General features: G+C 36.9%; 1 protein-coding gene across 1 annotated transcript in view; it reads right to left on the bottom strand.

Annotated features, from left to right (window-relative positions):
• Positions 1-2,872: 2,872 nt before the first annotated feature.
• gna12a (guanine nucleotide binding protein (G protein) alpha 12a) overlaps positions 2,873-25,998 on the bottom strand; it is a 46,449-nt gene continuing 23,323 nt past the window's right edge. Inside the window, exons 3-4 of the mRNA XM_067420122.1 lie at positions 6,292-6,342; positions 2,873-5,532 (exon numbers count right to left, since the gene is read on the bottom strand). Coding sequence (XP_067276223.1) covers positions 4,963-5,532; positions 6,292-6,342 — 621 coding nt within the window. The 3' untranslated portion in view covers positions 2,873-4,962. The remainder of the gene's footprint in view (positions 5,533-6,291; positions 6,343-25,998) is intronic.

Raw genomic sequence — 25,998 nt, 5'->3', positions numbered from 1 at the left:
CTGAACTTCCTGTTCATGTGACAAGTACCTCCTGTCTACGTACTTCACTACCATAGTATGCAAAATCCTAATAGGATATTCTCTTCAAAGAGATAAGCAAATGAAAATACCACGTGTGTCATAAAAGCATGCCACATTTCATAGTAAAATATACAAATTTTAACCACAGTGATAAATTATAAGGACATGGATGGATGGATGGATGGATGGATGGATGGTAGGCCTAAATGAGTGATATATATGGATGTATGGTACATATAATTTTTCCAGTGACCATAACATTTTAATTAAATGTTGAAAACTACTCAATATTTTTGTGGAAAGGAAACCTTGGTTCATTTTACTTTACACCTTGAAAGAAGTTCATTAGGCTTTATTTTAAATATAAATTTTAATATAAATAAATGTCTTCACTGTCACTTTTGATTTATTTAATGCATCCTTGCGAAATAAAAGTATTAATTTCTTTATAAATAAAATAATGATCAAATGAAAGGCAAACTATTATTTTCCGTGCAAAAACAATGAAAATGATGTTGGACAAAATGTTAAATCTTTAAAGAAAAAAAACTGAATTCCCTTGTTTATTTTTCCTCTTGCAATATTGAATATCATGTTACAAAGAGATTTATAGTGCAAGGTGGGGTCGTTTAAAAAAATAAACATTCTTTGAGCATAACCAATAGGGGGCGCTCTTGTTGCGAGGAGTTTGCTGTTCGCATTGGTTTCTTCAGTTGAGATATTCCCAAATCATGCAAGAGTCAGATGATTTGTTCTGTCTGGACAAACTCTGGCCATCTGCACAATGATTGGTGTCCTTCTAGAAAAGTTTTTGCAGTTGTGATTAGATTACTAACAGTAAAATTCCCGTAGGCACATCTTTTCCAGCCAATGTCAGAGCTGACATTTTCTCTCACTCCTTAATTCTGGGAAAAATCACCCTTGGATGTGTATTTGAAAGCCCAACACAGGCCTAGCAGGCAGATTAAAATAAAGGGCAGACTGAAATATTGTTAAATAGTCTGGCAATGACTGCTGGCCTTAATATCAGCATTCAATTTTGAAGTGCAATGAAAGGCAGCCTGGAGGAAATGTAAGTATAACACAAGTCATGAGTTTTACCTCACACAAATAAGCCATGGTCAGCCCAGAAAAGGCACTTTGTCTGCTTAGACATTATCTTCTTCCTTGAGCAGGGGATTTATCAATGTGTAAATGGGGAATATTTGTTTAGATGCATATTTTTATATGTGTCTTGACAAATAAAGACTAGCACTTAACTATTCAATTCAATTTTCTGTTTGTTTATTTAAAATAAAAAATAATAAAATAAAGTGTATGTGTACTGTACTATGTGTATTGCGCTCAATTAACTGAGACTTGTTACAGCATTTGCAGGCTGTTGCCCTTGTTTGTTTAGTTTCTTATATTGCTCCTATTGCTCTCAATTGTAAGTCGTTTTTGATAAAAGCGTCTGCTAAAGGATTAAGTGTAAAATGTAAATGTCTTACCATAGGACCTCTTTGTTCATAGTCAAACATTAGATCCCTCACAGGAAAGGAAAAGTTCTCAGCAACTCTTATATGACAATAAAGCCGAAAATAGCTGGTTACAAAGACGGGTGGCGTAAAAAAAAAAAAAAAGATGCATCTAAACTTAAAGTTAAAATGGTACTTACTGAGCACAGACCCCAGTTGGGGGTAACACTTCCTCTGGCACTTAACTCTTGCATAACCTGTTTATTTGTTTCTGTTTGAACTTGCTCCCAAAGCCATGTGCAGGAAATGCACACAGTTCGGTTTTTCATATGGGAAAACAGCAGATTTAAACTTAACACACAACTAGGACATGAAGAGAGCTAACAAAACAAATACCAATAAGATGCAGAGACAACAATAAATTACCCGAAATAATTGGCCTATTGGCCCATATAAGTGGTTCTCAAACAATGGGTTGTGACCTAAAAATAAGTTGTATTCTGATCATTAATAAGCATAAAAATGTAAATAATGAAATGCAACTTTCTATGACCCCGACATAAGATATTTTAAACAGGGTGTTGCTGACATCAAAAGTTGACTGTCCGATCAAACTATGGTATTTGGAGATAAATTCATCCGTCATGGTAATTTAAGAGCATTTTTTATTTATTTTTGTCTGATAAATTACTCTGGGGTTGCGATGGGTCATGTTTAATGTAAAATCTGGGTGGTGAAGCAAAAACATTTGAGAACTGCTGGCTATTCAATAACTCACAATATACACACTTTACTTTTACAGGGGGGAAATATTTTTAAAGAAAAAAACCCTTTAAAAATGCTATAGTACTATGTAAAGTACCTTTACATCGGTTAACAGTACCTTACCATATGTGATGAAAAACTGTAAATATTAAGACTGCAATTTTACTTTTTAATTAGAATTTTTTTAATAAAATAATTTTGCTAATACAGACTGAATTACCATATAATAATGTATAATAAAACATTAAAATAATATTCTCAGACATTATGTTCATTTCAGTAATGCTCACTATGTTTTTGTTTTTTTTTCTGTTAAAATGTTAATCACATTATTTTTGTTTCAGAGTGTTTGTGTGAGATGGCAAGTGTTGGCCATGTTTTGTGGAGAGGCCATGAACTCTATTGTACAGCCTGTGTTATCATGGTGGTGGCTATCAATACATTTAAGATTAAAAAAATTAAGATTGGTATACAGGCAGTAATATGCACTAATATACAGGCACTAATATGCCATCCTGTAATACCTGAAACATTGCAAATGTTTTTTTTTTCCATGAATACATAAATATAACAGGATATTTGTTACAGTGAATGCAATATGCTGTGAAGAACAAGCCAAAAAGCATAACTCAACAGTTGTATTGTATTTATACATTTCTTATATACAAAACACTCATAATGCAGTTAATCTGGAATTTCACACTTTTTACAATCACTGGATATGTTAAACATTATGAAAGTGGAAAAAAGTACAGTAAAACACTGAAAGGAGTGTTGAAGTAGACATCATATTAACAGTGACACTCATGAGATCCTAAGAGGGACAAAACAGAGCAGCAAATGTGATGTAAATACCCTAGTTAAATCATCTTCAGTAGATTGAAATCACAACTGGAAATAGTTTCTCTGATTATAATTTATATCAAATTAAGTACTCTCCATTATGCTTCTCTTGATTGCATTATATGTGTCTGTGTTCCTTTTCTGCTATTTATCTTTCAAACTCTCCCAATGGATTTATGGCCTTAAAAGAGGAAACAAGGATGAGAACAGCCTTGAATTAAAGAATCCATTCCGCTCCTTTATGTGCACAAGAGCCAGAGATCTTCCAGTAAATGAATGTGTTTTGCTCCCACCGGGAAGAACTGTCAGGGACAAAGGTTCAGGGTGTGTCCAATTTCTCAAATCAAATCCCTTCCTGCCAACTTTCAGTTAGCCAACATGGCACTGCAGTGATTACAAGGAAGGATAGGATTTAAATGCATTAAGGGCACAGAGAAACATTGTTAAATGCTTTTTAATAGAAAAGAGCCAACGTGACCACTGCAGTATAAACAGAATTCAAGAAAACGGCTTGATGCTCTTGTTAAAACTTGAAAACTATTTGATAACACATCTCAAGATCTCCCTTGACACAACACAAAACAATGGCAAAACAAAGCTCTTGACAAGTGGACACCTGCACTGAAATTGAAACCGCTCACCCTCCAACAAAACTTTGAGTCAGCGACTACCTCTGATGTCAGTAACAGATGTCTGGAAAACAGATAAAATTGTGCCGCCACCAACAACAAACTCTCCTCAGCATTAGCAGAGATCTTTGGGAAGTCACACGTCACACCCCGTCCATGGAGTAGTTAGAAAGAATAGATCGTCCAGGATAGCAACATGGGACTCGTGCAGGCACATAAGCTAAAGCTAAAAGCACACAGCTGTTCACAGCTGCCATTCAATAAGACCTGGAGAATAAAGCTCAGTCCCTGGCTGAAATCAGGGAAGAATCTTTACATCTGCAGTATAACCGAACAGCATCAGGTTGTCTCCCTCTGTAATCTCCTTGTAGATTCATGAACTACACAGGTTATATACATTTGGAGAGGCTTAACATCATATGAATACTCATAAAGTACATATGCTGTGCAATAATGACATCTAAAGAATACCATTAATGCATTATTCATCTTAAGTTAGTGGTGTTAGGCATAACCAGTGATTTGACCCTACTCTATATTTCAAAGCTTGTAGCTTACCGTGAAGAGACAAAAGAGCAGACACAGTTAACATGTACAAAAGCCACCATTCACTCTATGTACAAAAACCCTGCTTAGTTGTTAATGAGAATTTTGCATGTCATCTATAAACTCACAAGTATAGATAAAGCAAAATGTGATTTAAATGTTAGATTATATCAAAAATAAACCTGTCAAATGACATGATATGAACTACTTGTACCAAGCAGGATGTTCAGTGCAGGTTTGCTATTTATTTTTAGGATGTTATTTGGGAGATTAGCCAGTGTGAAGTTATTGTGCATTGTATGAGTTTATCCTTGAGAAAAGAGGCGGAATTACTCTAAAATGACTGACTACCAAACTTCATCATTTTCTTTGCATTGACAAACTGTAATTCCCACAAATGTTCTTGGTTTTTTCACCATCTAAGGTGTCTTCAAACTTCCTGTTTCACAGGAAGATATTAAAATGAGTGATGACAGATTCAGGACATTTTGTGGTATTAATGTCATGACTCATTATAAAGGTCTATATAATGGAGTACTTGATCACCTAACACGAGATGCAAAGTACATTTTGCACCATGTTTTTTTCCTGCCCAGTTAAGGTAAAAATGTTCAAATGAAGTCCAGATGGTTCTTCCTTCTGGGATAGGATGGAAAATAGCACTCAAACAATGACAAAAACAGATCAAACTACTGTAAATGTCACTGCAACATTATGTCCTTGAGGTTCTCCTGAAGAATTGTATCTTTGACGGCATGAAAGACAAAGCGAATGTTCTCAGTGTCAATGGCAGTGGTGAAGTGGTGGAAAAGTGGCTTGCTGCGATTGCGACGTTTGCGGTTGAAGCACTGGACGAGATAGGCCTGCACGTCCTCCAGTCGGTGAGGGTCTCCTCGGAAGTCGGAAAAGTGCTTGCAAATGCTGACTTTGCGTACCTTGTCCACCAGAAGGTCCATCTTGTTGAGGAAGAGGATTATGGACACATTGGAAAAGAGCTTGTTGTTGACTATGGTCTCAAAGATGTTCATGGACTCCACCAGGCGGTTAGTGCGACGGTCTTCCATCAGCACCTGGTCATACTCGCTGGAGGACACCATGAAGAGGATGGAGGTGATGCCGTCAAAGCATTGAAACCATTTCTGTCTTTGAGAGCGCTGTCCACCAACATCTACCATCTTAAAAGGGATCTTCTTAATGATAAAATCATGCTCCACAATTCCCTTGGTGGCCTTCCTCGCCAACAGGATGTCCTGTCGGCTTGGTAGATAGCTCTGTAAGAACAGGTTGAGCAAATATAAGTATATATATCACACACACACACACACACACACACACACACACACACACACACACACACACACACACACACACACACACACACACACACACACACACACACACACACACATACATACAATATTTTTTTTACAATTTGCTTGATCTAAATTTATTTGCAATATTTTTATTAAGAAGGATTATTATTTGCACAGGTCTATTAAATGTTCACATTCTAACAGTATCTTCTAACAGTATCTTCTTGTGCAACTTGAAAACTATACTTTATGCAAACCTAAACATTAGCAATGTTAGTGATAACCAGGCAATCTTTTGTCACCAATACACAATACTTAATGAAAACTGCCACACTGGAAGACAAAATGATCTTTGAAGCAGTTTTCAAAGGGCCCACATCCCAGCCAAACTATAACATGTATCTGTTTTGTATTTGGCCTTGGTTTCCATGCTCACACAAAAGACTTCCAGGCCTTTTTTATCACTCATCTGAGACACACTTTGTGTTCTTGGCAACCTTGGCCAATATCTCAAAGAGGCCATTTTACATTTTCAGTGTCTCAAGTCTTCAATGCCACCACCTCTGCTGGGAATCATTGCCATAAAAAACACTATTTTGGACTATCTTTCCAGATGACTATCTTTGTTTACATAACAGATATATCATTTTGAAAGCACTGCATGGTCATGTACAATTAAGAACTGGCACTATTAAATGCTGCGTTATCATGACTCACCAGTTGGCCAATCCGATCCAAGTTGTCCAGGAAATATTTCACTGATTCACTCTGTAAAAAAAGACCACAAAAATAATAGTGTTTTACTCTGTGCACAGAAAAAGAGCATTTTAGCTTATTCCCATTTATACAAATAAAACTAAATACAAACTAAATATTATAATAATAACATTAATTACATCAGTTCAGCAATGACTAATAAGGTCACTTTAATTAATTTAAGGATTCATACCTGGAGGTACCATTAAAAAATAGGGCAAGTAATATTTATTTTAAAATAATAATAAAAAAAAAAAATAAAAAAAAATAAAAAAAAAAATATATATATATATATTATATATATATATATATATATATATATATATATATATATATATATATATATATATATATATATATATAGTTAGAAATGATGCATTAAATGGACAAAAAGTGACAGTAAATACATCTACTTTTCTTTTAAATGAAATAGGAAACCCTGACAAAAATGATCTCATTAATGTATAGTGTGGCGTAAAGCAGGGCGGGACTGAGAGCAGTGGGAGTGGAGCAAGGCCAGTGGTGCGAATGTTAATGAGTGACACCTCCATGGAACACCGGTCCCGTGCCCAAGGATGAGATCCAGAAGGATAAAGGAAGAAATCACAACAAGGTCTGGGACATTTATGGTGATGCATTGCTATCTTTACAAGCAAAAGTCGGCCGCATACTTTGTTTTGTTGTCTGCTTATTTTGTGATTAAAATTTATGTTTATAGTTTGCTAATTTCCACCTCCTTCATCCCTGAACATGAACTGTTACATATATATTTCTGAAGAATCAGGTGACACTAAAGACGAGTGATGTTTGCTCAAAATTGAGCTTAGCCATCACAGGAATGAATTGCTGTGACAAGGTGAACGAGTGAGAGATGTGGGAGGAGCAAGCAAGACCGGTGCATGATTGATAATAAGGATCCCCTGCAAAGCACAGCGGTCACTCGTCATTCACTGGTGTCGCTCGTCCTTATATGCCTCCGAGCTCCCTCATGAGAGGACTCGGAATCCCTTACCGGTCTCACTTGCTCATCCAATGCCTCTTGCTCATCCACCTCACCACAATTACATTAAAAACAATTTTTAAATTAGAAAACAGTTATTTGAAATTGCAATTATACTTCACAATATTACTGTTTTTACTGTATTAAATAAAAGCAGACTTAGTGAGAATTAAATACTTTTTTCCCCAAAATATTTAAAGGATTACTTGAGCAATTAGCATATGGCTTTGTATCAGTAGAAACCCGGGAGTATATTTAAAGGGGTACTTCAGCGCTGGGAAGATGAATCTGTATTTAAACTGGGTCATTAATGTAGTAGAAATGTGAAATTATTTTTTAATTTGGTGCTTTCTAGACTGAGAAAAGACAGAAAATGTATTTTTTGTCTCATGGGGATGAAAGACTACAATTCCCAGAATGCTTCGCTGCCCTGTGAGGCCATTCACAAAGCCACCGCTATTGGATTACAGAGACTGAGTTCCTACAATTAAATACTGAACGTGTCTGTTCAATATAACGATCGAGTTGCCGCGTGAGTTTCACAGCAGACTCAGATTACATTTAACGTCATAAATGAGTTGATGAGTTCTCGTGATGAGAGCTGAGGTAATCGCGACCACATTCGCGGCATACATTCACAACGCGAGTTCAGTTGGGGGGGGGGGGGGTTCACACTCACAGCTGGGGATTCATGTAAATGGAGTGGTGGCGCAAAGTGAGAGTTTCAACTTCTCAAATGAATTCCTATAAAAGTTAAGCTTCTAAAGGCATGAACTGAAAACACGCCAGACTGAGCACGCACTGTGAATGTATGCTGCAGTCGCGCTTACCTCAGTTGTTATCACGAAGGCTCATTCAGCTCATTCATCACGATTAATGTAATCTGACTCCTGCTGCGTTTGTGCCATGACACACCCTCTCTCTCTCTCTCTCTCTCTCTCTCTCTCTCTAAATCACATTATATTGAACAGACACGTTCAGTTTTTAATTATAGTGTCTGTTCTCTAACTGAACTGATTTTATGAAAATGAACGCGATGAGCAATTGATACAGTGATCTTGTAATGATGGCTTTGGGAGTGGATTCGTAAGGCAGCGTAGCAAGTGCATTCTGGGAATTGTAGTCTTTTTCATCCTCATGAGACAAAAATAAATTTTCTTTCTTTTCTCAGTCTAAAAGGCACCAAATTCAAAATGTATTTCACATTTCTACTACATTAATGACCCAGTTTAAATACTCATCTTCCCAGCGCTGAAGTACCCCTTTAAAAACAAAATCTTACTGACCCCAAATAAGTGTAGATATTCTATTTCTACTTAAGCAGGACAATAAAAGTATATATAAAACACATTCTGAGTTCTTATTCTCACATAGTGCTTTTTGCAAAACTCTCGTTTAACATTTTATTAAAACAAATATGGCAACACAAGCCCAAAAGCTGTTCTAATTCAGGAATGGAAAGTCTAAAAGTAACAGGATGTTCCTATCTTTGTCTGAGAACTATTCGGGACACTCATACCACACAGCGCCGGTCAGCAGAACTTCAGTCAACTCTAAAACACAGCTAATGCCCATAATCTCCTGTTACTTCATAAAGTGCTGTAGGGAGTCAGATGAAAAATCATTCTCAAATGTTGGACCAACATTTGGTTGAGTGCACATTAACACATTTTACAGTCATGACTGCATTACATTAGGGTCGGTTTACATTTGAGAACGTTGGCTGTAATTAATGGATCCTATCGTTTCCAAATGAACAGGCACAGGAATGACTGCAGGCTTTTTATCTTGAAGTCAGCTCATACTTTCACTCCTATACTACAGGAGAATCAGGCCAGAGGTCAGAGCCCAATCCATAAATAAAGCTGACTAATGAGATGTCTAAAGCTCAGGGTGATCAGAGTAAGTACGGCATGTTCACACTGGTCTCTTCTTCCCAGAATCAATTATGTCTGCTCTTTTCATAAGCCACAATCTACTGATAACTGCATTTATTGCCCAATATCTGGAGACTTTTCCCAGCAAACACATGTTCTTTCTTAATGGAATGGACTCTCTAGAATGAAGAAATAGAGAGAGATGAACTAAATTGCTGTGTTGAGCATTATTTCCTGACAAAGTTGTTTTCACGCAGGCTTTTGGATTGCAGACACTGCGGCCTTGGCGTTTCAGTGAACATTGTCTGGAAAAGCAAATTGTGTCCTCTAGTTTGTGTGGGTCTCACAAAGGGCCCTAGCCTGGCCCATGTTCCCAACAGGAAACAGCTGTGTGTGAAAACAGGGGATTAGTAGAACAGCGCTGGCCCTCTATTACAGACTAAAGCCACACACACAGACACACACACACACACACACACACACACACACACACATTTTATGGGGACTTTTTCCATAGACATAATGATTATTATACTGTTACAAACTGTAAATTCTCTCCCCTAAAACAACCTATCACAGAAAACCTTCTGCATTTTTACTTTTTCGAAAAACATCACTTACAAACTCTCTCCTTAGAATATGCACACACAATAAAACATATAAATAAAATATTATAAAAACTTGTAATAATTATTTTAGATGGGCAATGTATAAAACACTTTTTATCATATATTTTTAATATTAATACAAATTTTTTTTAGTTGCATGACTTTTTAAATAAAAAGTCCAGAAGCAGCCCAAAATGAAAACTGAACAAAATATTTCTGTTAACTGAAATAATTGAAACAACATAATTAAAATAAACTGAAACTAAAATCTAGTCATGACTCACAGGATATTATAACATTTTAAACCTTTACAACCTATCTGAAAATTAACCAATAAAAGCAAGCAATAAAACAAGAATATATAAATATAAAATAAATACTGTGAAAAACTAGCCTGACGTGGTCATACTCAATTCTAGTCAGAATATGAGTCTGAAACTGCTCCATTGGGCTGTGATTATGGGGCGTGTTTCAACCGAACCAGGAAAGACATCAATTGGATAAACCTACAACCAATCAGAGCAACGAAGCGACGCATTACGTTAGTTGTCAAATGTCAACATGGTTCAACTGCACTGTGTTGCCAAGTCCGCGTTTTTTTCACGCAGGTTGTTTTCTATGTCCGCGGGTTGAAGCGACTGTTATGTGATATATAGACCCATGAGTGAGAATTTTAGCAGGCATCCTTGCCAAAATAACACACATTTTACCCCCCAAATGCCATTTTTCCCCCTGAGAACCCCCCGAGAAGCTATTGTTTAGGGCTAGTAGTTGTCGGTTTTTGTTGTAAAAACTTGGCAACCCTGTCCGCACGCGAGCTGAAATCAGGCTGGAATAAACGATCTTTGTCGGTTTTGTAAAAAAATTAAATAATTGAATGATACACAGAGTACTTACTCAACATGATCATCATTTCTGAGGGAAATTGTGAAGGTGATGCAGATACAAACAAGCTCTCAGTTCAGGATTCGAAAAAATATAATCCAAGCTTTGATGACGTGATGATTATGTTACTGTTGATCATCTGTCCGTCATCATCTAAAGCCCGCCCTGATGATTTTATTGGTCCGAACAGTTTCTGTTCGGGGATAATTAATCCTCTATGGAGCAAAGCCAGACCGAACTGCAGACCTAAAAAAATTGTGGGCGGGGCCAAGTTGGGATGGCACCCAGGCTAGTGAAAAACTAAAATGAATCTAAAAAACACTTGAAAATCAGTCAGAATGAAAACAAACAAAAAAAAGTTACTTTTCTATAATAACTGTAATATAATATTATCGACAAAACAAAGTACCATTATATAATAGTATAGAAATATTATGATAAATTCATCCCTATGTATAGTCAGAAGCTGATGCTAAAGCTAACCCTTCTCTGAGCTCTCTGATTGGTCTCTGTTCTGTACAATAGTATATTCTGCAGGTCATTGGCCAATAAATCTCGAGGTCTCCCTCCTCCCTCGATCTGAACTCGGCGCACACATGACGGCCTGTGGAGAGTGTGGGAAAGATCTGCGCTGAGACCTTGCAGGCCACAGCCACAACTTTAGCACAATGTAGAAAAGTGTGCCCATGGGTATTTGTGCAGTGAGTAAGGGGAAGCATGATTGAGCATGGCCATGTTCATAGGCTTTAACCCCTCCCTTTCCAGTCTTCTTCAAATAAACAGCAGCTCTGCAGAAATGAGATCAAATTAAAGGCATCCCTCATGACCCTCGACTTAAATACAGACGCTAATCGCCAAGAAACTAAGGAAAATGCCTTGAGAGAAAACAACTTTGGAACATGAAATAAAACTTGCCCTAATAAATATTTCCTTAGTCTCTGTTTCGATCGAATGGCATCTTGGGATAGAGCATATATGAGCACAAAGATGAGTGAGATAAATGCTTTCCTAGAGCTTCAGCTTGTACAGGGCTTCTTTTCACCTCACACTTTGTTATATCTGTCAGTAAAACCTTCCTCGGCAGTGAGTGGCGATCCTGTTAAAGTGATGTTTAACTGCCAGATCCAGCAGCTGCGCTTTGTTGGTGGATAACCGTTCCACAGTGACTGACAACAGACATATCACCAAATGTTTTCATTTTTCTCTCTGTAGGAAACGTATTGTGCCTAGAAAAGTGAAATGCAGCTGTATGTTCCTATTTTACCCCAAGAAACATAGAAAGGAAAGGCTGAAAGAAATAGTTTTAAAAAAAAAAACCATCCTCATGTCATTCTAAACCTGTAGGACTTTTTTTTTTTGAAGAAGAAATTTGGAAGAATGTCAAAAATGAATGGAATGAAATCTTTTTAAAGATTTTCAACAAATAATTTATTTAACAGATATAATAAGTTAAATTTTACTCTGTTCATCACACAAAGAAGAAAAAGTACATGATGAAAATGTCAAAAAAGGTTTTGTTATCATTAGTTAAAGGTGCAATATGTAGTATTTTTTCAGTAAAATATCCAAAAACCACTAGGCCAGTGTTATATATTTTGTTCAGTTGAGTTCTTGCAATATCTCAAATGTTTCCAACTATTTGTAAATTGTGAGAAAACTGCTATTTTAACTAATGAACCAGGACATCTTAGTCGTCTGTCAATTGCGTCATAGAGGATATGGTCCGGGCGACTGTGTCCTGTCAAAATAAAAGTCCCGCTGCTCGCAACCTGTGTGTTGCTGAACTCCAGCTGCCTTGCTCAGCTCCTCAACAATCGGTCCTGCTCTGCTTCACACTACAGTAACATTAATAATCACATTCATGAACATGATTTCTGCCTGAGTCCTAGCCCGATTCTTTTCCATCGGCTGTGAGGTGAAGACCACATGTCCGAGGATTCTGAGCTCAAACTTGGAGTCATCTAACTACGCCTTTATTTTGAATAGGCGCCCTCTAGCGGACGGAAAAGTTACATAGTGTAGCTTTAACTACATTAGTAAACATGCATTTATGAATATTAGTTACTTTCAGTTTTAACATTTACTAATGCATTATTAAAAACAAAAGTTATATCTTTTGTTCAAGTCAACTAACTTGCAATAGATAGTAGAGTCAGTTAGTGTTAGTAGAATAAGTTGATATGTAGATGCAAAGTAACTTATCGTCAGTAGGATGTATGTTGGGGAGCATCAAAATTAAGTGTCAGCTGATATTAAGCACAGTTTACTTATACTGGCAGTTGACGTATGGTAGTGTGTCTAAAGTGTAAAAAACTGTCTAAAGTGACTAGTGTATTGCTCATTGTTAGTTAATGTTAGTTCATGCATTAACCTCGCAGTAACGAATGAGACCTTATTGTAAAGTGTCACCAGATATCAAGGCCATAGCAAAACTTCTTGAATAATTTCTGTTCATTTCAGTGAGAATAGCAAGCCTCTTCTGTAGTGACGATGTCTGCCCTCCCCTCCGTAATAACAGACTATGTCAATAATCCTCACGCAAAACAAACAGAGTTTGATTTCCCGGTCCTTGGAGTGCGATTGCCTGTTTGGTTTGGATGCGAGAAGAGAACTCATATTAATCCCCCACATGGAGCTCCTTCACCTCCAGAACTTCACAGAACCTCGGGCCGCTCCCACACTGTTGATCTAGCTGTAACCGTACACCTTGCCTTTAATCTTTGCGGATAGATTCCTATTATGATTTTTCAGTTTGGACGAGACCAGAAGAAGGAAAATGGATGACTGTCAAGGAACTCTGAAAACAATTCGAAGACGTACATTATGCCAGAGGCATGTTAACAATAACAGGAGCTGAGTGCCTAGAAACAAAAGACTAGAGTTGTGTACCTTAACGCTGATTATATATGTACACTCCTGTTCAAAATTTAAGGGATAGTAAGAAATGAATGACTTTAGGGTTTAACAAGGATGCATTTAATTTATCAAAAGCATAAAAGCTCTTCTTTTGAACTTTCTTTTCATCAAAGAATACTGAAATAAAATGCCTCACAGTTAAAAAAAACAAAAAAACAAAGCAAAAATGTTTTCAACATTGATAATAATAATAATAAATAATAATAATAATAGATTTTATTTATAATGCACTTTTCATTCCGAAGAATCTCAAAGTGCAACAAGGGGGGGGGGGGGATAACAACAAAAAATGAATAACAAGTAAAAATATAGAATACTACAAACAATCAACCAACACAGAAAACAAACAGAAAACAGAGCTGATGGTGAACAGAAACAGAGCTGATGGTGAACAGAAAACAGCTGATGGTGGAAGTCTCTGTTAGCTCCGCAGCACACTGTGGTCCACTCCATGTTTCAGATTTCTCCCAGCGGCAGTGTCCCAATGACATCGCCGAGGCAGGACAGCTGAAGACCAGATGATGGGTCTTCATGACGATTCAAACGATGGGGATCGCCGCAGCACCATGCAGGAGGCAGAACATTTTTTCGGGCACTTCTGTGGACACACCGGGGTCGGCGCAGAAGTCCAAGCCGCTCCACGGCCGCAATGCAGGACGGAACAGCGGCGCAGCCGAGAAGCGGAACATCCCAACATCATGCCGGACGCCGATTACGATGGCCCAGATGACGCTAGCCCGGTGCAAACTTCAGCCACCATGCAGCTTAAGCCCAAGGGAGACCACCAGTGAGCAGTCGCGACGAGAAACATCAAAAGTCCTCCAAACCAGAACCAACCAACCGCAGCAATTCAAACGTAAACATTAGAAGCGGTGGAAAACGGCGAAACGAGGAACAACGTCCTCTCAGTGGCTGCCAGCAATCAGCAACAGCCCCAATTGTAGCTCTGACTGTTAGACTAGTCACAAACATAAGGAAATAAAATAAAATCTAAATCTAATAGTACATTAACATGATCATTTGTGGGTGGAGAAGCGGCGAACAGACGACGCCAGCGTCCTCTCCCCCACGTTGCCTAGCAACTCCAAAGTTACACTCAAATAATAATAAGAAATGATTTCTGATGGATCATGTGACACTGAAGACTGGAGTAATCAGCATTTGAAAATGTCAGTTATTTTAAATTGTAATAATATTTAACAATATTAGTTTTTACTTTTTGTTTTTATTAAATAAACGCACCCTTGGTGAGGATGAGTGACTTCTTTCTTTAAAAAATGTTTACCCTAATATATTTTGAAAGGTAGTGTATTTTAACCACAATAAAATTTGCATGATCAACAGCACTATAAAAAAAAAAAAAAGAAATATATTTATATATATATATATATATATATATATATATATATATATATATATATATATATATATATACACTGTAAAAAAAATTGTTGATTTTTGTTGGTTTAACTTAAAAAAGTAAGTAACCTGGTTGCCTTAAAATTTTGTGTTTATTGAACTTAAAAATTTGAGTTGATACAATGAAGGAAATTTGTTCAATAAATAGAAACTCAAAATATTTTGGTATCTGAACCACATAAAAAATGTGATAAATTATGAAAATAGCACTGTTTGGCATGTTTCACTGCATCATCAGAAATAAAACACACACAATAACCCAATATGCTTACAAAATCTTTTAATAATATTTTAATAAAGGTTGTCGAATCTCAAAAAATGTTCATTGTATTAACTCAAAGTTTTAATTTCAATGAACTCAAAATTTTAAGGCAACCAGGTAACTTTTTTTCTAAATAATTTTTTACAGTGTATATATATATATATATATATATATATATATATATATATATATATATATATATATGTTTTAGTTCAAATTAGCTTTAGGTGCACACACTGAATTAAGTGAATTGGAATTGATGAGTCTATCATGTCTATCCATAAATGTCTGAAAGAGATCCAGAGCTCTAATATATATCTTTATAGTAGTGACACATTGCTGCTCGATCAATACAGAAAATGGACAAAATGTCAAACACATGGGCAGACTACCTGAGAAATCTGTCCACAAGTTTCTGTCATCTCACATTAGTAGTAGTGGATGGTAGCTACTTCTGAAAAAGATGACAGAAATGTCACTTCCAAGCAGAAGATCTGCACACCCCATCAATCAAGACCATTGTTTTGTTTCAAATCAGTAATAGAAGAAAAGGAGGCAACTGTCCTTGACCAACAAGATAATGTGGTGTAAGCTAGCGCCACAACAAAAAAAACTACACACATGCATGCGCACCCTTCAAGTAGCAAGTCAAGAGAGTGAACAAAGCAGATCAATTAAGGAATGTTATTTCACTATTTAAGATTTACCAACCTGCTGACAGGCTTACATTTTGGTAGCCTGTAAGGAAAACACATAGCCCCGGGACGTTGGGCTTTGCGAGTCCTGACCCATACATGCCTGAGTCTGACCCCGAATTGCAATGAACCAACAAATAAAGTATTCTCCAGCCTGTGACAGTGTGTTAAGTATGTTTTGTTAGAAACTTACACATAATCAATACGATCCGTAACAATGCAATACTATCACATATAAAAAACATGTTTTACTCACATAAGTGTGTTGCACCATTCCTGGTGGATCCATTATAGAAGGCACAGTATTGTGTTTTAATCTCAATATGTCTGCAAATCCAGCTCAACCTGAGACTTGTTTACAAACGATTCCGCAGTGAAATGAAGCAAATACACAAATGTCTTCCCATGTGAGCTGGACCTTCATTAAAAATAAAGTTCAACCACACATTCCTAATATTAGGATCCAAAGGAAGCTTATGCAGCGACTGTGTTCTTCAACGGCATGTTTATTGCTGCTGGCTAGCGCGATCCAAACATCTCCGTGCGTCGGTGGGTGGGGCTACTGAATTAGACGTGCTTATTATTCTGTTTCATCACACGATGACCTCAAGTTGAGGCACATTCTGAGATCGATCATTTTCTGGGCCTGGTGTCTATAAAAGCTAACTAAGTCTAAGTTAAGTTTCCTAACAAGGAAGTTTTCAGTTCTGAAATCTACAGGATATTCTTATATTACAATGACCTTTTATATATCAAAAACTCAAGGGAAAGTTGATTTCTCAATTCATCACCCCTTCAAGGATGTATTCATATTAGGCACAGTTGCCTTGTAACGTGCCCTCACGCGACAGATACTCATATCACTGACAACATTAGTCAGGATATTGTCATTTAAAAGTTTTGTTGCAGCCCTCAACTGATGTTGATGTTGACATGTCGTGTTTTGGCCTGAATCTCCGTTCTCCACCTATCTACCAATCACAAAGTCAGTAGTGTTTGGGCATCCGGGTTGCCAGATCGGCTCTAGTTACCACAGCTGCAGCTACAAACGTTCCTGCTGGATCCTGCAGCCTATCTGGCAACCTCGAGTCAGGGGGCGGGGGAGAGGGGAAAGTGATTGCCGTTCCAGTTTTGGCCACAATCTTACATACACTTCCTTTAAATTAATTGAAACTGTTCAAGTAATAGATTATGTTTGTTGTCGTAATGACGACAGTAGCACATTCAAAATTAGTAGCTGTCCAAAGCTCCAGCGTGGTTAGTTATCCCACTTCATGTGTTCCACACCTGATCCCAAATGAACTATGCTCCGGCCCCCTCTTCAAAGTGGGCCTGGGACGCTTCAGTGAACCACGACTGGGCTTGGTATGGAGCAGTCACACTAGTCAAACAAACCAGACTTTGGGGGCCAAATACATTTAGTGTCAGTACACCCTAAAATATTACTATATAAATCACAGACATACAAAAACAGCAGTGATTTACTAACATTTGTTTACTATAATGCCACTACAGTTAAAATATATAAAATATATTTTAAAATATATGACTATAGGATTTTTATGATTATAAATTCTAGTAGATTCATTAAAAAATTACATTTTATGTAAAACAACCAATATTTAATCAAAAGGACACAATTATTGTACTGTGCTTCTCAGATAATGACTTTCAATTTACAACATTTATTTAACATTATAAATGATTATCATATGTATTGTAAAATGTAAGTTATCATCAGGAAGTGTCATCATTTCCTCAGGTCAATTTAAGTGGCCTTAGCAGCAGACACAGTCTGTCAAGTTGTCTGTAATGTGAGAATGTGTAAAAAGTGTGAGACTAAGAGCCAAGCCGCTGTGTTTGTTCCTCCCACGGCACTCTATGGCTCTGTGGGTACGTCCCACTTTTTTTCTCCTGTGTCTCACCTCAATCAGTTCAGCTCCTATCTTATCCATTCGCCTAATGGCAGCCCTTCAGGGAGACTGACCCTAGACAGGCCTGGAAACAAACCACTGGCGGTGGAATAAAAACAGTGTGGGAGATTTAAAAAAAAAAAATAGTCAAGAAAAACAGTGTGGGTGTGTGATGTTTTCAACAACAGCCAAACATCCAAGGACACGGCTACATGTAAAGTCAGTTTTTCCTCTTTCAGTATGGTGCTCCCCTTGAGTCTGTTTTCAATAAGAACAGCCCACTCGCCATCTGTTTCACAGGGGCTCAAAACTTAATATCTATTGCTAATCCTCACACTTTTCTCATGGACATGAAAATGGTATTAGATTGTGTCCTAAGCTTTATTGAACGTGCAGATAGGAGTAATATAAAACTGTTCAATGTCTCTGTGAGCCCATCATTCCCAGAGGACCTTTCAGAGAGCAATGGTAATCTTGGAATCTAAAGTTAGTGCACTTTGTATAACATATAAATGAACTGTATGTATAATGTACAGCACAGTTCAAATGTGTGGGGTTGGAGTGATTTTTCTAATGTTTGGCTGAATGTTCTCACTAAGGCTGCATTCAGTGTCACATGATCCTTCAGAAATCCTTCTAATATGATGATTGTCTATATATATATATATATATATATATATATATACACTGAAAACCACCTGCAGACAAATGCACAAACCTTGTGTTTCCATTATGAGGAGTGAAATAACCTTGATAGGCCACTTAAGTGTATAATCTCCAGCCTAGGAATGTCAAGGCAATGGAAGTGTTTGTCATGATCATATCAAATCTCAGCAATGCCTGTGGAGTACTTTGACTAAGTTGTACTATAATGGCCTAGATAGGGCAGACAGACAGATAGGACACTGGAGGAGCACGCTAAAATGAGCTTGCATTTATCGCTCCTGACAGTCTGTCTACAGATAGCACATGACAGATGACAGGGCAGTCGAAGAAATATGGCTGAATGCACTACTGACACCTCTCAGAGTCCATTATGCCTCCTGAGAAATGAGGGGTTATAGGGATGTTAGCGAGGACATGACGGCCAGAAAAGAGAGGGGATGTGGGAATGGAATCTGAGGACATTATGTTTAATGCTGTTTGAGATGTTGGATTGCAGGTCAAGGTCTATCAATTATATTTTTTTGACAAAACTTAACTGCTTGTTTCGCAGTATTTTTTATTTTTAACTCTTTGCAGTGCCAGCATTTTTTATTTATTTAAATGCTTAAAACTGGAACAAAAAGCTAAGAAAATTGCAGTTTTGTCAAAGACAATGGCTGTAGCCGAAACCTAAACCCTTCAGCAATATTCTTTACGTTAGCCACACTAATACAGTTCACTTGAAGGAGTGAATGAAAACAAGTGAGTGAATTCGGACAGCCGTTGAGCATACATTGGCTGTACACTCATTGTTGCGGTGCAATGTGGGATACAATAAGTGCACTCGATAACGTCCACTGGTTTTGGACACCACCACAAATGGCTTCAAAAAATGCCTTTTTTAAGGGTTTAGGCTTTCATATTCAGCGTATGTCTGGATTGGATTCAGAACCATGATTAAAACATAGAGACAGTAGATTGAGTCCATTATCACCCCCGAAGCTTCAAAGTCCTGTAACTCGTTCTGGGTCGACATTACATTCAGTAGCATTATGCAGTTTTGATTTATATGCTGTTTAATATTGACGATCACATTATTTTACATATGCATATCTGCTTTTATGTGACATTGCTTGTTTTTGCATTTTGTTAGGAATTAGAGTAGTAAAGTGTTCCGGTGATGATCTTTAGCGTGCAGCTCAAACAGCAATGCACAACTAATAATGACTATGATTGGGACTGTCATATTACATAGGATTAGAGCAATATTGTAATAAAAAATGTGATTTTTGTTTGTTCATTTGCCTGTTTTATCACATTGCTCCAGGAAGAGCGCATCCACAACATGAATCACATGTTCTGACTCGCAAGTAACTTAGTTTAAGTAAATTAGAATGAGAATTTTTACATTGTCCCAATGCAAAAGAAAAAGAATCCTTTATGCAAAATATAATAAATTACTTTTTCCTTTGATTTGAGGATAAAATATTACCCACACATTTCATTTGTAAAACATAAATCTGCAAGGAATTCTAAAAATATTCTGTTAGTCTCCAAAGAACAAAACTGAGATGCATCAAAGATTAGCATCAAAACCATTTCCTCCAAAAATACAGTATGTGTTTGGAAAAGTGTTACATAACAGATATCCAAATATAGTGAAATATACATGTCTATTTTCATCTCATTTCCGGATGCCCTAAACGAAGGAAGTATTATAATTGCTTTAAATCTATTTTTATAGATTAGCAATGTGAAACAATTCAGTAGATGAACATGAACAACTGAAGTTTGAAAGTAGTAATAATGTCATGAAGTCATTAAGTAGCAAAGCTATTTATCTAATGTCTACATCTGCCTCATTATGGGCTTTTTCTTGCTCTCTGTAAATAAATTAACAAAATACTGAGGAATTATTAAAATGTTTTCTGGAAGAGATCTCGGCAAATATCTCGGCCAAAACCCACAAAACATCTGGTCAGTATGCCTTCATCAATCTTGCCACTACCGATTAACTGCAGTAATTAACCGTAACCCTCTCTGAACCATGAATGACATTGTGTCTGGGTTTCCTCCATTTATTTCAAACTGGACCCTGCTATGAATGTCCCAGTACAGTGTCTATATCCCAGCTATGTGAATAAGTCTGGCTGTGTTCCGGGGTGGAGAGCGTTACCAGTTGACTGCCGGTCAACTGAACAACAATAAGGCATTATTTACCCTGGCCACAGCCAAAGGAGTGGTGGGACTCGGTGAGAAAAGTTCTCCCACAGCTCAGCACTAATAGTATAGCTTATTTCATACACTCTTATGAGGATTTGCTTTAATTACAGAGTGAGTAAAAACCAGGCAACTATTGAGTAAGCACACTCTGTTCCAGCGGCCACAAACGCTCAGCCGTAATCGCAGCCACATCCGCTGGAAGGAGAAGCCAGATTGATTCAACAAGAAGAAAGGATTGACAAAAGCGCAAAGTCTAGGGAGGTGCCGATACAAATTAAGATGTCGCAAGACAAAAATGGAAGATATCCACAATGAGATCTATATGAAACGTGCAACTTCACTGATACAAAATTATTTAAAAGAATAATACATAAAAATTGAATGGTCGTTCCAAACATATTTTTTGTATAATGCTGACAGTGAACTTTTTTATACTTACTATTAAGGCTTGTTCATGACAAGATGAATGTTCAGTGCAAAAAACAAATTTGCTGCGATACACATTTTACTTTGATTAAACATCTGTTAATGTCCATTCAGGAAGATCATTTTGCATGCCATCAATGCAATGGATTTTTTTTTTTTTTTTTTTATGGAGAGGTCTAATTTCTTTTCTATTGCACTGCAAATAAAACAGGCCAACCAGTAAGATTTGCGTTTTTGGTCACATGCCTAGAGCTGCATCTATTACATAAAAATACAATTTGATGGCACTAACAAATATTATTTTCCTGAGTGAAAGGCTTGAAAAGAAAGATGTTCAATCCATTTGTATTGCTTTCATTCTTAAGTAAGTATAAATATTGTTGCAAAGCAGTTTTAGAGAGAATATTATGGAAGCTTGTTTCCACCACAAAATAAAAAATTAAAAAGGTTGTGATTTTTTTATCTGACTTGTTTTCTTGCAATCGCGAGTTTACACCTTTCAATTCAAAATTCCATGGTATAAAGTCGCAACTGCCAGAAAAAGTTAGAATTGTACACAGTATATCTCGGGGGTATATCTTGCAATATATCTCGCAATTGTGAGTTCACAACACAATCCGGAGAATTCTGGATTCGGGCAAAAAATTCCAAGCCCGGAGCCCTCCCCCGGACAGCACGCCAAATACGCATAATCTTTACTCTATTTAATTTGATGTAAGCGTGAACTCGTGAAATGATGTTCGATGATACAATAACATTGAAACACAATTTCAGTTGATCTTGTTAAAAAAAATTCCATTGTATTTCCACTGAAATACAATACATACGATAATCATATTTAGTTTATACATTAGAGTTACGTATTAACTAAGTTTAATAGTGCAAAATATAAAAGTAACTAAGCCCCATTACATTGCAATTAAGCTAAGCTGTAACTTCCACACAACTGATGCAACTTGGTTTACAGGAGAGGTTTAGCATACTGTTATTTTCAAATAAGCAAATCAAGATTGAGAAGTCTATAAAATACTCTTTTAGTTATTCACAGAAGAAGAAAAAAATGTTTCAAAATGGGTTAGGAACAATACGTGAGAGAATTAATTTATTTGTCATTATGAGTGAACCATTCCTTTAACAAATCTGCAGATAAACAAATAATAGCTTTTTGTCATTGTGTTTGTGTTGTGCCGAGTGTGTTATTGGGGAGGTGGACTAGTCTCTGGAGATCTACGCTGCAGCTTCTCAGGAATGTGAGCTGTTCTGCTTATCTCCAGCTCTTATGAGGATGGCTTATGTTCTGCTATAAGCCATCGCTCCTACCCCGCTTAGTAAACAAATACACCCTTCCTCTGTATGGATTCACTTTATATATTTTGGATTGGCCCTCTAAGACCATCAAACAATTCAAATGCTCTCCACATTTACAGAGTGGAAACAGAAAAATAGAGCGAGGCAGGCCCAGGCCTGGTGAGACCTCCAGGAGGCATCATAAACTATTAAAGATCATCCTTAAAATTGTTGTTTCTGGGAAACTATACGCACAGCATGGTCGCTCGACCTGCTGCCAGGAATCTCATTAAAACATCTTGTACAGAAAAACTGGGGTAACAGGAAGCTTACCAGCACCCATCTTATTTTCAGCCGTGAGGAATTTAAGACACATCCCAGCAACATCAATCTCCCTGAGGAATGTTGAATGCCGCCCAGCTCTTGGGCAGCGGCGGGGGTATCTTTCTTGGGTCACGAACTGCAGTATTCTTATGTGGGGCGGGTGTGTGAAACATGAAAAATGTCTTCATTTTTGCTCTTTGTGTACATGAGAGTACAAGCTCACTAATTGAATGGTATATAACAATGTCTTGTGTGGTTATATGTGCTGAAGTTTGCAGGACAAGCCCCACTGATCTTTGGGATGGTTCTGTGTGTAAATGACACAGCCCCCCCTCTCTTGCACAAAGAGACATCATTATTCCTCCTGCAGATTCTTTCACTGGCAAAAGCCCAGCGAGCTTCCCTTCGTGGCTTTTCACAGATGAAATATGACTGAGCCTTCGCTTAAGGAACTAACATTTAAGAAACATAGATCTTGTCCTCTGACAAAGCTCTCATATATGTGCTTTAAAATGCATTGAAATCCATTTTTTAGATCCTGACCATCACGGGGCAAAAAATGATCAATCAAATGTCTACTTCATGCCCTGAGGGTGAAAATAAACAACAATAGACTATAAGAGATGATCATACCATGTCAAGGTTTTAAAAAAAAAGTAATGTGACGTACTGTATAATATAGGGCTGGGAATCTTTAGGCACCTCACGATTCAATCTGATTCCGATTCTGGGAGTCACGATCCACTTCCAAAACAATTATTTTATTTTTAATATGTAATCCGACTGCATTCCAAACAACAAATTATGCCTTCCTTAGAGCATTTATCTCCTTAGCGTGTTTTCTGCATTGCAGAAATCATAGGGCCCTCCACTCCACAAGCATTGTACAATATTTTTTCCATTTGAGAGAAACTCGGTTATCATAACTTATACACAGAAAAAGTTATTCGAGACAACCCGTCAAAATAAAATTCTAAATCGTATAGTTTGTTGTAATTTGCTTAAAGGGGGGGGGGGGGGTGAAATGCTGTTTCATGCATACTGAGCTTTTTACACTGTTAAACACTTGGATTCCCATCCTAAACATAGTCAAAGTCACACCGCTTTGCGCATATGTCATTCTTTAGCTCCGCCCACACTATACGCCTCCAGGCGCTCGGTTTTTTCCGGAAAGACTCGGTACAGCCCATATTTCTTTTACAAATATAATAAAACTAAGGAATTTTCGGAGATATGAAGGATGCAGTACTACTCTATAGGTACTCAAGATTGACATGAGATTCACTGAAAAAAATGACTTTGTGGTATTGTAAAATCTATTACATTAATTCATGTAATTTATACATTGTAAAATCAAGATTAAGTTGGAACTATATATCTTATGTAAAATTTACACAATTTATTAATGTAATAAATTAACTGAGAAGAAAGAGTAAATTTTACCATATATTTACAAATAGTATTTAATGTTTTATAGTCACAGCACATTCACCTAAAAATACTAAGTAAATTTTAATCTGAAAAGCAAAGTGTGTTTGAATCTGCCCGTCCGTTTTTGTTGTTGCTCAAAAAGATCCCGGTTCAGTGGCAGAGACGGTCGGTTTGGGATGTTGCTTTTACATGGCTGACTTATTCTCGGTAAGTTCTGACCTTTCTATTTTAGATTTGTTATAACGATGTACTTCGTTTTGATGGTTTGATTATTGCATAGACGTTACGGTTTAAAATTGACTAAAAGTGAGTTTTAATCACAATAATGGTAGCTAAAGCTAAAGCATTATCCACTTCTATAAAGTTGAGACTGGTGTTTAGTCAAAGATAGAGGGGATTAAATGTAGTTAGCCACGTTCTTGTAGAAAAAGTCACCCTGTCTGGTTAACTTCAAAATAATTTAATTTTAGCTGGCCGTGATTAAGTGCTGGCTGCCTGTGTGTGTGTCCTCTAGCTAATGTTAGCATTTTTTAAAAGTGTCTAAGTTGTTTTTATATCCACTGAAAATTTCACAGCAATTATTTTATCAAAGCATAAGTTAGTCTGCACTCTGCACTAAAGAAGGAAAGTTTGGATGGCAGGTGAACTCTGATACCAAATAAGCATTGATGTATAACGTTAGCAACAAGTGCATGAATGTCAGCAATTCTATTTTAGTGAGCTAACGACATGAAGGTCCGGTCACCTTTTTAATGAAAATAAAATGTAATGTTATAAATGTAATTCTATTTCTTAAATGGTATTGTGTTCTTTCTTTCTTACAAACTGTATGCAGGAGGACAGTCGCAGTGTTGCTGCTGAACATATCCTTAAGATGGTCGTCCATGGAGCTGATCGAGAGGATCCAGTCGATGAATGAGCATTAAGGAAAAGTGACCATTCTGTTTCAGCTGGACTATGCATGTGCTCGTCATTAAAGGGTTAAGTTAGTTCAGTTCAGTCAAAAATGAAATGTCTGTCATGAACTCCTCCCCCTAATGTCGTTCCACACCCGTAAGACCTCCGTTCATCTTAACACACAGTTTAAGATATTTTATATTTAGTCCGAGAGCGTATGCAAGTGTATGCACACTATACTGTCCATGTCCAGAAAGGGAATAAAAACATCATCACAGTAGTCCATATGAGACATCAGTGGGTTAATTAGAGTCTCTTGAAGCATCCAAAATACATTTGGGTCCAAAAATAACAAAAACTACAACTTTATTCAGCATTGGCTTCTCTTCACCGTTTGAATCTTTATTTGAGGATTGAACACAAACACGGAAGAGAAGACAATGCTGAATAAAGTCGTAGTTTTTGTTATTTTTGGACTCAAATGTGATAAATTTCATATTTGGCTGAACTAACCCTTTAATGTTAGTTATGCCACTGTTGGCTGCTGATGTTTAGTTGAACCATACATGGTTAATTCTACAGTTATTGTAAATTATAATGAATGTACCTTAACTACTTAATCAGTTGATGTGAACATTACTGATTTAATGGTTACATTTTGACATAATAAACTGTTCAACTTCATTGTATTTATGTGTGATTTAATTTGTGATAAATTTATTTGATGCAGAGAACATTATTACATTTATTTGGTTTAAAATAGCAACATTTACATAATAATAGTGAGTAATATAAATTAATTCAACTAAGTAATTCAAAATGTCAAATGGACAAACATTATAAAATCTACTTAATTACTT

Source organism: Pseudorasbora parva, chromosome 2 (assembly GCF_024679245.1).
Source record: "Pseudorasbora parva isolate DD20220531a chromosome 2, ASM2467924v1, whole genome shotgun sequence".
NCBI lineage: Eukaryota > Metazoa > Chordata > Actinopteri > Cypriniformes > Gobionidae > Pseudorasbora > Pseudorasbora parva.
Note: the sequence above shows the minus strand (reverse complement) of the source record. Positions and strands in the feature narration are given on the sequence as shown.